Genomic DNA, 12,926 nt, shown 5'->3' with positions numbered 1-12,926 from the left:
TACACATGTGGGTGAAGGATGAAGGGTTGTAACTGGCTGTAACTCTTGAATCTGTGCATGAGGTAATAAAAATATTTTCTGTTATGACATCATTGATTATATCACTGTCACTTTCTGATGTGATTACTCATTTAGAAAAATTATTTCTGTAAGCTTCAGTCAAAAGAGGTGGTGGATAACCTCCCTAAGATTAAAAGAGTAATAATTCCTGGTAATAATTATGCGTTAGGAAAGAACACATTATTTCCTTTACAAGATGAATAAGTAATTCATACTTGGCATAGCAAAAAGTCTATTTTCATTTTTTCATCATAAAATTATTTTAAGCATAATGCCAACTAATTTGCCAAAATCTGAGCTTTATTGTAAATATTTTACAAGTATAGAATAAGTCAAAGGCCCCAAATTCTTCATAGTCTAAATAATTAATACTAGAACATGTAAGATGTGACTTCCCAAAATAACAGCAAAAAAAATTATCTAGGAGAATTTTAAATTATTGTAAAAATACCAGAAGGGTGCTAGATCACTGAAGTAGGTTGGATACGAAGAATTTTTAAAGTTTCTAAAATTATTTTACTTACTATAATTTGGAACGATTACCAGTTTCTTTTTATACAGTGCTGGCAGGCTGCTTCGGTGATCTGTGTCACACAGTGAAATGGGCAGACGAAGAAGAGCCTAAACTTTATAGAGTCTGTGATACCAGACCACACAGCCAACTAGCTCTTAGACCTACTGGAGTTAATTTGTTGTTTCTGAAAGCATTAGGATACACAGAGCTATGTACTTTTTGCACATATGTGCTCTGAAAGTTCACAATGTAGTGGGCTGACTACATTACACTGTTTGATTATTCTTAAATTAAAGGTGTCAGTTTAAGCTTATGAGGAAAGGCTGAGGGAGCTGGGTCTCTTTAGCTTGGAGAAAAGGAGACTGAGGGGTGACCTCATCAATGTTTACAAATATGTAAGGGGTGAGTGTCAGGGAGATGGAGTTAGGCTTTTCTCAGTGTTGAACAGTGATAGGACAAGGGGTAATGGGATCAAATTGGAGCATAGGAGGTTCAAGGTGAATATTCGGAAATTTTTTTTTACTGTGAGAGTGACAGAGCACTGGAACAGGCTGCCCAGAGAGGTTGTGGAGTCTCCTTCTCTGGAGACATTCAAAACCCACCTGGATGCATTCCTGTGTGATGTGCTCTAGATGACCCTGGTCTGGCAGGGGGGTTGGACTAGATGATCTTTTGAGGTCCCTTCCAACCCCTAGGATTCTATGATTCTAAGCTTAGTTCTGCCCTTTTTTAGGTGGTACTGAAACTCAGTAATACAGAATCATACAGTCATAGAATCATAGAATTTCTTGGGTTGGAAGGGACCTCTAAAGGTCATCTAGACCAACCCCCCTACAATAAGCAGGGACATCTCACACTAGAACCGATTGTCACATCAAACCTGACCTTGAATGCTTCCAGGGAGGAAGCCTCCACTACTTCTATAGGCAACCTGTTCCGGTGATCTACCACCCTCATATGAAATAACTTTTTTCTAATGTCCAACCTAAATTTACCCTTCTCTAGCTTGAAACCATTACCCCTTGTCCTATGGTTACATTCCCTAGTGAACAGGTCTTTCCCAGATAGGCTCCTTTCAGGTACCAGAAGGTCACTCTAAGGTCCCCCCAAAGTCTTCTCTTCTTCAGACTGAACAACCCCAACTCCCTCAGCCTGTCTTCATAAGAGAGGTGCTCCAGCCCTCTGATCATTTTCATAGCCCTCCTCTAGACATGCTCCAACAGGTCCACATCCTTCTTGTGCTGGGGATTCCAGAGCTGGATGCAGTACTCCAGGTGAGGTCTCACCAGGGCAGAGTAGACGGGTAGAATCACCGCTCTGGATCTGTGGGCCACACTTATTTTGATGCAGTCCAGGATGGAGTTGGCCTTCTGGGCTGTAGTTGCACATTGGTGGCTCATGTCCAGCTTTTGAACCACTGGTACTTCCAGGTCTTTTTTTCTCAGGGCTTCTTTCTAGCGTGTCTTCCCCAACCTGTATTCATATCTCTTGTTGCCCTGGCCCAGGTGCAGGACCCTGCACTTGGCCATAACATAGAAACATAGATTTAAAATGCAGTATCACAATAATACTTAATCTTACTTTAATCTTTGTACTCTAAATGCTAGGTGATACAGCTGGTTCTTGTGGTGACCCAGGAATCCCAGGTCATGGGTCTAGAGAAGAAAACAATTTTAAAATTAAAAGCACGGTACATTTTAGCTGTGATATTGGATATATTCTCCATGGCTCAGAAGAAAGAACATGCATGGCAAATGGGAGTTGGACAGGAAGGCAACCTGAGTGCAAAGGTAAATCACAGTTTTTCTAAGCTATTGTAAAACATGCTTATCAGAAAAAAAAAAAAAAAGTACATTTTATGGCTGATGTACAGTTGATTTTGGACTGATGAATACATTTTTTTAAGCTGCTAGACCATAGAAATGGCTAAGCATCAGGTGACAAATTTGAAATCAGTTCCTGGCACCTGTTAAGCTGCATGTTTTCAAAGTTTAGTTTAGTTTAAGTTTTGGTTTGTTTTGTTGGTTGTTGTGGGGTTTTTTTGGGGGGTATACTAAATTGTTTATTTCTTCTCAGTCTTGTGTCAGTGTCAACTGTATGTGTTACCCAGTCCAAAAGACTAAACAGGAAAAGAAATAAAGAAGGCCTCTAGAACTCATTTTGCAGAAAGATTTTTTTCCTTTAAAAAGGTCACTACCACCTGATCTTTAGTTACAAGCATTATAAATCTGAATTTAAGAGAAAATGTAAATGTCAGCATTTCATTAGTTAAACCTATGTCATAAATGATGTGCTTAAAAATGTTATTTACTAATACTGTTTGCATTGTTATTACTATTTTTAAATAGAAAATAAAATGCTGGAACAAGTTTATTTGGAAGAAAATAATTCTAGAAATTTCAGGCAAGATGTATTATCATAAAAGAAAGATGTATCAGGATATTAATGAAGAATCATTCATTCTTTAATTATGCTGATTCAAAAATAAGAAATAATTCCCAACAGACTCTTCTTCAAATAAAAGTCTCCCGAAAAGCAGAAAATCATTTGAGAACCTGTACTATTTATTACCCACTAAATCACTGTAGACTGTGCTATTGTGTGAAAAAGTAATCTCATTTTAAAAACTTACTTCACAAACTGGTCTTGTAATATCCTTTGTGCTGAATGATTGACATCCTGACTCAACGTAAATATATATGTGTGTTTGTATGTTCGTATCTGAAGGGCTGTGATTAGTCCAACTGTACTTTCTGCTCTTGTTCTTTGATATTCTCTATTATAGAAGTGTATTACCCCTTTTACATTTAAAGATAATTTTGGTGTTGTTTTCCCACCAAATATCTCCTTAAATTATTAACCGGGTTCACAAATTATATATAGGTGTGTGTAATGCACATGCAGGTATATTGTTCTAGTTTAGGTCATACAGATTAGATGTATGTATGCAAACTCATCAGAAAAACACATTCAAATTCTAAAGCTGATTGTTGAAGAACTAGGAAACATCAGGTTTACATCTGCATGCAAAATAGTAGTTTGACTCTGTAGTACTTTGGTGATGCTATAATTCCATACATATTATAGAGTAAAATTAAATCTACAGTGATAATTGTAGATCTGGCATTTGTCTTATAATTGGGAGCTTTTCTTTGCAGCTAAACTAGCTTTCCTTTAACGCAGAATTTAGAGTTTCATAGGCTGTGTTTCCCTACATACAAATGAGTAAAACCAAATAATTCATGCAGGTATTTACTATACAACACATCTTATGAGTAGGTGGTGAAGCTTACATGTTTTAAGGTAACTGCACAGATTTCTACCACATAACACTCCTGGCAGCAGGATTCTCATTAGACATTGCTAGCTCAAAAATGATCTTTACTATATTTGAAAAATATTTCACTTTTTCTTTACAGCTGTGCAGTGTGGTAATCCAGGAACAACGGCTAATGGAAAGGTATTCCGTATTGATGGAACTACATTCTCTAATTCAGTAATTTATTCATGCATGGAAGGATACATTCTTTCTGGATCATCTGTAAGACAATGCACTGCCAATGGAACATGGTCTGGATCCTTGCCAAACTGCACAAGTAAGATGTATCTAATGAAGTCTTTGTTTTTCTCTCCTCTGAAACGCAATAAAGGAAAATATAGAAGCTGGATGCAAATAAATTAAGTCTTCAGCTTTTTATTTTACTGCTTAATACAAAATTTTGTACATTAAATATTTCTTAAAATACAATGCTATGAGAAGATGAAGAATCTGTTTTCTTTAAAGACAGACACAGTATAGTAAAATATACAGACTGCTATTACAGTTTAAAGGAGTTGCATAGTTACCTGATCTTCCTACTTTTATTCTTTCCTAATGTGCATCTTTAATCTTGTTTGTATTTTGTGATATGTCATATTTGCTTTTCTTCACCATGAAAACAGCATAATATTCTGGTTTTTCAGAAGGCAGAAAATAAAAACCTTGAAATGAATGCCTGAGAATTCTTTTTGTTGTGGCTCTGAGGTCAAAAGTGTTGCACTGCTCTCAGATAACATCTTCTATTTGGCCTCTTCATTAACCTTACACTTCCTTTGGTTACACACTGAACAGAAGATAATTCAGCTTCTCTGACATTCATAATAAGCATTTTGCAGTAGTATTTCCAGGCCTATCTGTTCCTGCTTTATTACATGTTCTAGTTAATCTTTTAGTAATACTAATGACAATTTTACATTTACATGACACATGAGACTGGCTGTCATTTTGAGGAAACATATCATCATCAGAAGTATGTTCTTCTTGTTGCTAAAATTTCAAACTAGTACACTAGTTTTTGTAGAGTTGGCTACTTTACATATTTGTAGCAACCCAAATAGAGGCCAAAAGTAAGATGATAAAGAAACCTTCTACTTGTATTGTTTTTAAATCCATCTTTAATGGTAAGCCTGTGAACAGCTGCTTTTGCGGTCAGCAAACCTGTGAGATAGATTAATATTTTTGTTTTTTTAACAGTACCAAGTAAAAAGGTGGTTTATGATGGTAACTGCCTATGTTTTTTTATTGTATTCAATTCAATATTCAATATTCAATAATTCAATTTAACTGAAGTACATGCTAGAACAGTCTTCTCAAAAAAAAACACTACTTGGGTAGAAACTTGGGATTTTTGCTTAAAATCAAAAAATAGTCTTTTAAAAAAGTATTCTAATAAAACAAAGAGAGGCACTGAAGATTATGTGTAATAGGTAAAACATTCTTTTGAGTCAAGTAATACTTAAATATTTAAGCTTTGTTATACAATACATTTACTGACATTCCTAATTCACTGTTGTCTCTTTGCTATGATTGCATATATAAAAAGTATATCCCCTTATGTGGTTAGTCCAGTCATAATGTTATTTAGCGTCTTTTATTTTGATGTGTATCTACAGGAGTGGCTAGAATATGAAAAGAACATTTGAATTAAAATCTTACCAAAAAAGCTATGAACTCTGAGAATATCAGCTTACCTTTTTGATCATTGCTGACCATAAACTAATTCCTGAAGGGGAATGGAAGTACTGCTAGGTGCTGCAATTTGTAACTAAGCTGATACAGGCACTAGGAGCAGCTCTAAAATACTCAGAAATGGAAAGTCATTTTACAGTGTCACAGAATGGCTGAGGTCAGTTGCTGCCTCTGGTCATTGTCTTGTCCAACCACTCTTGATTAGGAGTCAGCTAATGCAGGTTACTCAGAGCTGTGTTCAATCTGTGTCCTGTTGCACAGAGCTTTAATTCTGTAGTTCCTCAGCACATCTAAATATCAAACTTATTAAACTTCATAATACTTAACTTGCTATGTTCTTTCTTACAACAATATGTCAATTTTAAATTGCTAACAGATAATTAACGAGAGTTAAGGGAGAATATTAGCTAAATAGCTAGTTAACAGATCATGAGTTAGTAATCCCCTCTTTCTTCTGCCGGTTTTTCTCCACGTCTATGAAATGTGCTTGAATAGGATTATCTATTGGAAGGGAACAGGTTCCTCATAATTATTTCAAAGTGTATCCAAAGCAGCAGAATTGGCAGTGCCAAAAGTATTTCTGACATTACAGGTTTAATTTCATTTTTTTCCTGGCTATCCCTGCCATGTTGTCGTGGTTTAACCCCAGTAGGAAGGTGGGCACCACAGTTGCTCACTCACTCCCCTCAGTGGGGTGACTATGTATCAAAAGGGTGGTTGTGACAAATGGATTATTTCTTGTCTTTTTTTTTTTTAATTAATTTTATAATCTTGACATTTAATTATCAAAATTGTACCGTCCATTACATTTACTTTTGTAGAACAGAACAGCTGCATAGATATTCTCCAAATGTAACTGTTCTACATGTGTTGTGTTTGCCAGCTAATAAATATGACACACATGTTTATCTTATCATGATGAAGATAAGATTTATGATACTTCTTCTCTTTTTTTAGTTTCGCCCTATGTGTTTTTCCCTCATACATAAATAAATCACATTTAGGTTTTAAAATCTGTTTCTCATCTATTTACTTGCAGTTATCAGCTGTGGAGATCCAGGAGTCCCAGCCAATGGCATGAGATATGGTGATGATTATGTTGTTGGACAAAATGTTACTTATATGTGCCAACCTGGTTATACAATGGAATTGAATAGCTCCTTAATTCGCACTTGTACTAGCAATGGCACGTGGAGTGGAGTCATTCCAACATGCAAAGGTACAATATTTTTTCTGATTGTCAACTATTTCTTTTATGATATTTATGCCCACTATTTATTGTACTGACTCAGCCAAATATTTCCACAGAAATCTGTTAGTGTAAATACACTGAACTGATCTTTTGACTGCAGGAATGGTGACTTCATTCTTTGCTTTTGCCCTTTTACTTTTTCATACCAGAACAGTATGTTGAACAGGTTTTTTTGTAGCTTTACTGAACATGTTATTACTTTGCTGTTTAACTTAATTAGCCAGTATTAAATGATGGGTTAGATTTATTTGGTAAGGTTAGCATATCATACCAAAAAGACCTTATATGTGTCCCTGTTTTTATAAAGACCACTCAAGCGCAGAATAGACACCTTTGGGAAAAGTCTGCATATATAGAACTGAACTTAGTTAAAACCAAACTGGTTTGGGTTATCCTATCCATAATACTAGGGGTTTTTTTTCTGATCCCTCCTTCATTAGACACTCACCTTTGAGCATCACTGTGCTGTGTAGACATATTCTGCAAAAAGACTAAATCCTTCTAGCAAATTTCCTAATACTCATTTTTCTACTTCCGCTTATTTTCTCCACTGTAAAAACTAATAGGATTAATCTCAAGATCTTCCTTTTTCTCTTTTACTAATTGCATTCCTGTTCTTTCTTTCTTACTGGAATTTTTTAAATGTCAGCTGTTTAAATATAAAAAGGAAAAAACTGAATGTTACTGAAAGACAACCTTATCTGTATCTTCAAAACAATTTACTCTGAGAAACTCTCGTGCTTACTTAAACCTAAAACATCCTGAATTCATTCATCAAAACAGATTTAAAACATTTCTAAAGTCTGCTCCATTTACAATTATTTCCCTTGCTGAGTATAATTCTCTCAATATCTTACCAAGTCCAATTTAATTCTAGTTCACTGTGATAATGTAAATTTTTCAAGTTATTTTCCCAAGATGTTCATGAGAATATCGGACTTCAAGATCCTCTTAACAATTATTTATTTCCCCCCCCCAATTGTATTAGAATTGTACTCTCTGTATTCTCATTGTGCTCTCAGCAAGTCTCAGTTTCAATTACAAAACTGATTTTAAGAATAGAATGGTCAAATGTCTGTCTGTGTCTAAGAATGACTGTAAGCAAACAGATAGGATATCATAAGACAGAGCAAGTATTTATGATCACAGAATCACAGAATATTAGTGGTTGGAAGGGACCTCCAAAGATCAAATCCAACCCCCCTGCTGGAGCAGGACCAAAAAACCACACACAGCTAGGGCAGATCACTCAGAAAGGCATCCAGACAGGTCATGAAAGTCTCCAGAGAAAGAGACTCCACAACCTCTCTGGGAAGCCTGTTCCAGTGCTCTGTAACCCTCACAGTAAAGAAGTTCTTCCTCATGTTAAGGTGGAACTTCCTGTGCTCGAGTTTGAGTCCATTGCCCCTCATTCTATCACAGGGCACAAGTGAAAAGAGGTTGTCCCTTCCTTCTTGATGCCCAGCCCTCATGTATTTATAGACATTAATTAGATCCCCCCTCAGTTGTCTCCTCTCTAGACTGAAATGCAGTCTCCCAGCCTCAAATTCTTAAGGACTAAAGGGCACCTGACTGGGAGTAGGATTTCTAACTGATTTTCTTCAAACAGAACCATACAAAGAAAGAGTTAGACTGTCAGTTTAGGCTTTTCATTTTTGAGTCTGTCTGTGTTTAGGTATACTTATGGCCCGCGTAAATACTAAATTATAATCATATGGGGAATCTCTAGTGTTCTCAGAATTTTGTTCTACTCCACACAGGTTTGTGTGAATGCACTAGGTAAGTTAATAACCCCATTTCTTTCACTGTGTAATTAAAAGTAATATATGATATGCAGTAATGTGTTTGAAATATATAACAATTAGTTCTTACTGTCAGGAGGAAATGCCAGGGTCCTCTTGTACCGTTTAGATAAAATAATTGGAAAATGAACTAGGCAGAAAATTGATGCACAACTGTCACAGTGCCATTGAAATAGAAGATACAAATTCTCTGCATTTATCTAGTTGGAAAAGGATGCATGTTCATCTGCAACTAAATATTAGACTCTTCAAGCATTGTCTTTTCTGAAGACATGCATTTTTAATATACTTTCAGCTTTTAAGCAGATAAATTTTGCTGTACATATTGATGGGTAAATCTTTGACAAAAATATTTAGAGAGGCATTCTGCCTTGTTGCTGGGTGTTGTTTTGGGGTTTTTTTCACCCTAAAATTCTGATATTATACCTATTTTCATGCTACTTCTGTCTCCTTCCTTAATTTAGGACTGGTATTTTTATATTTATTATTCAACTCAAAATATACAGATCTTTTAGAAAGTACTAGTCATGAATCTCTTGGAGAATGAGGACATACCTCTGCTGCTTGGAAAACTTACTTTTATTTACTTTTATTAAAGTATCATGGAAGCGTGACAAATGCTATCATGCCCTTTATGGCTTGGTTGTTTGGTGTTTTCTTTAAAACTATGAACCAGAGCAAGAGAAGAAGAAAATATAAAAACTACAACCTTAAGATTTAGATTTGGTTTACTGGTTGGCAAAGGATTGTTTGATAATAATACTACTTTCATCCAGCATTGTCAAAAAGCCATGAATGATACTGCAGAGCATCTTTGTGGTATAAATAGTTGGGATTCTCTCACTGAAATGTGTAATAAGAATGGAGAAATGGTACATGGTGAACCTCCTACAGATCACAGTCAAATATGAAGTACCCCTGTTCTAGTGCCTCTAACTTCTTTTGAACTTGCAAGATGACGGCTGTATAAATATAAGTTTAAAGGTTACTAGCACAGCTTTTTATTTCCTTTGTTCATGTGACCCGTGTGTTCTGCTTTCTTTTTAGTCACTACCTTTTCTCATTTACCTCAACTGTCTTCACTAAATTAAATCACACCAATTTAAATTGCTTTCCCTTTTGCTAGCGGAGTGTCTCCCAACTTTTCTCCCCTTTTATTTTTCATTCTAGTAACTTTGGCCTAAATTTCCCCTTTTCTCTTTTTTTCATTTAACTTCTTTTTCTGCCAGCTCTCAATTAACAGTTTTCTATAACCACCCCATTATTCAGCAGTGAATAGCACTTTTATCTTCCTTACAAACAGATATGTCTGTTTATTTGTCCTGTCCTTCTGTAGTATTTTTCACCCCTGTTTCATATTTCTAATTTTTCCTTGGGAGGCCTAGAAATGAGAAACTCTACTGAAATACTTGTTTGCCTTCTTAGAGGTAGAAACACTGACTATTTCAAGAGCTGCAAGTCCTTAAATTGTGTCCCTCTAGCTAGATGCTAGATAGTTTTTGGTGAGGAGCTATTAATGAAGCAAATACTGACCAAACTGTGGTACTTAGAAATAGGCTTTCAAGTCACACTTAGGAGCAGTCATCCTGGAATTTCATTCCTGGGAATTAATATCTAGCAAATGCCTAACTTGGTTAACAGGAAGAAAGTATTTATCTATTACAATTGTAAGTAAAGTTAATTGTATTCCATGTTGTCTGAACAGACAAATAAAATACATTTTTAATATACTACCAGACATACCTTAAGTGTTGTATGTTTCTGAGTCTCCATACTGATTTTTAGGTAGTCCTCGTATTTGGTTTGATGTAGCATCCTGTTTTCTTTATGACACTTCATCATTCAGCCAATGTCTCCTAAATGGAGAAAACTAGAAGTACTAACTTCAGGAAGTGTGGCAAGAATAAAGTGAGGAAAATAACACGTCCTCACTGTGTTGTTGTCCTCTAAAAAAGGTGAAATTAGCACATATGGTTCTTCTAGTAATTGTGTACACTGGGGATATTTACAGCAGCTGGGCCTAATTATTTTGAATATTATTGCAGCTGTTACCTGCCCAGCTCCTCCGCAGATCTCTAATGGAAGGTTGGAAGGAACAAACTTGGACTGGGGATTTAGCATTAGTTATGTCTGCTCTCCAGGATATGAACTCTCTTTTCCCGCTGTTTTGACTTGCGTTGGGAATGGAACATGGAGTGGTGAAGTACCTCAGTGCTTGCGTATGTATTTACTTTATGGTCCTGTATTTTCTTTAAACAGCTATATTGCTTTATCTCCTCTTTAAAGTTTTCATGTTTGTTAGTTGTTTTGGTTTGGTTTGGTTGTTTAGCTTGTTTTGGTGGTTTGGGTTTGTTGTGGGGATTTTTTTTTGGGGGGGGATGTGGTTTGTTGTTTGTTTGTGGGTTTTTTTGGCGGTTTTTTTAGTCTTTTCCTAGCAGTGGCTCAGCTAATTTCAAATCTGGGACAAATACAATTCTTCAATATTTTTTCAAAATCGTAACATAATTTCTAGATTGAGGAAGACATAGGAATGTATTTAAATCCTTTGTAAGCATATAGGAAGCCTTAAACACAAACAACAAAAATATTACGAGCGATGAGTACAAAATGATCCTAGTCAAAACAAAAGTAAGAGGTGATGTCCTGTTTTCAGATCCAACTAGATACATAATAGAACAAGTTTCATTATAATCTCTTTTATTTACTCATTACTCATCCTAAACTTTCTCTGATTTCACAGTTTTTTTCTGCCACTAAGACTGACCAGGCCCCAAGGAGATTCCTTGACAATTGTCTGTTTTTTCCCCAACAATAAATTAATTTGTTTTTTTAATGCAGCAAATTTTGTTGATCAGAACGTTGTAGCATTGATGGATTTGTATATTTCTACAAATTTCATTACAATAGAAAATGTGACTTTTTCTATAGGTTGGTGACATTTACTAATTATTTAAAAGCATTTTTAAAGATGTGATTGTGAGACTTCTGAGAGATATTCACTTGATTACACAGAAAAGGGTTCTGTAGGTATTTGTGGAATAGCAACACCACTGAATCTCTGTAATGATCTTGAGTGAGGAGTCTAACTGGAAGAGGAGCATTGAATCTTTGTGGCTTTACAATTTTCTGAAGATTTAATTCAAGCTTGCCAAGTAGCTGAGCTTGGCAGGTAGCTTGCTAAATGTTGCAAAATACAATTTGCTATCCTTTTATCTGTTTTGCATTCTTCATGTCCCCATTTCAAAAATGTTATTTATTTTGGCTATACCCTACTGCTCTGAAGGCACAGCATATATGATCTTTTATTTTTTTTTCCTAATGATATTCTCATATCATCAACAAAATTTGCTTAGTGCTACTGAAACTGTGTGTTCCAGAGCTGGTGAAAGGCATTGTTTGTGGAAGAAAAAAAACCCAGCATTTGTTGTTCAGGTTCTCAAGATGGATCTCTTTTAGAGTCCACCATATTATGAACATTGAAGACCATGAAAAATTATTTTTATCATTTGTTCTTGATTGAAATACTGTGTCCTGACATTTCATTTGTCATCATTGAGGTTGGAATGCTCAATACTGAGGCATGCTCTGAAAAAGGGGCTCAACCCTTAAACTTTTTAAAAGGTGTAGTTACCACAGAATGCAACTGCCTGGTAACTAAAGGCTGTTTCATGCAGAGATTACATTATCTGAATGTTGTTGATGCGTAATGGTTACCCATTGGCTTGAAAGAGAAATCAATTGGCAGGCAGTGCTTGTCAAAGAGCTTAAGCTAGCTGCCATCTGGCAGAAATGAGAGGGAGCTGGTGAAAGTCATTCTCGGTGAGCAATCTTTAAGCAGTTCTTGACATCAGAAATTTAGTTCCCAGCTTGGTTCCATAGAGACTGCAGCTGAAGAAATGCAAGGTGTAGTTATAACATGGAATAATTATTCAAAACAGAATATAGTCATGTCTTTGGTTGAATATTTGTTATCTATGATTTAGTAAATTGTTCTGCTTAATTATGCATATAGTAATTTGAGTAAAGGACTTTTTTTTTTTTTTATAAACTTGACAGTAGATGGCAAAAAAAAATTATAGGCCTATGGCTGAATATTCCTAACTACAGATATAACTTGCTGTTAATCAATGAAACGTCTTTGAAGAATGAGACTACTCTCACAGCCTCTTTTCCATTGCTCCACAGCCCTGGCTCTGTTAAAGGTTCTCAGAGTTCTTAGGAAAATATTTCCATTGGGAATGGGAGCACTCACAGAGCTTCCAGTTTGCTGCAATTTGAGTTTGTTCTGTA

General features: G+C 35.6%; 1 protein-coding gene across 1 annotated transcript in view; it reads left to right on the top strand.

Moving 5' to 3' along the window:
- Nucleotides 1-12,926, top strand: part of CSMD3 (CUB and Sushi multiple domains 3) — a 558,931-nt gene that overhangs the window by 510,051 nt on the left and 35,954 nt on the right. The window contains exons 58-61 of the mRNA XM_051611448.1: nucleotides 2,182-2,364; nucleotides 3,994-4,170; nucleotides 6,622-6,801; nucleotides 10,682-10,855. Coding sequence (XP_051467408.1) covers nucleotides 2,182-2,364; nucleotides 3,994-4,170; nucleotides 6,622-6,801; nucleotides 10,682-10,855 — 714 coding nt within the window. The remainder of the gene's footprint in view (nucleotides 1-2,181; nucleotides 2,365-3,993; nucleotides 4,171-6,621; nucleotides 6,802-10,681; nucleotides 10,856-12,926) is intronic.

Source organism: Apus apus, chromosome 2, assembly GCF_020740795.1.
Source record: "Apus apus isolate bApuApu2 chromosome 2, bApuApu2.pri.cur, whole genome shotgun sequence".
Taxonomy (NCBI): Eukaryota; Metazoa; Chordata; class Aves; order Apodiformes; family Apodidae; genus Apus; species Apus apus.
This window is presented reverse-complemented; position numbering and strand designations above follow the sequence as displayed.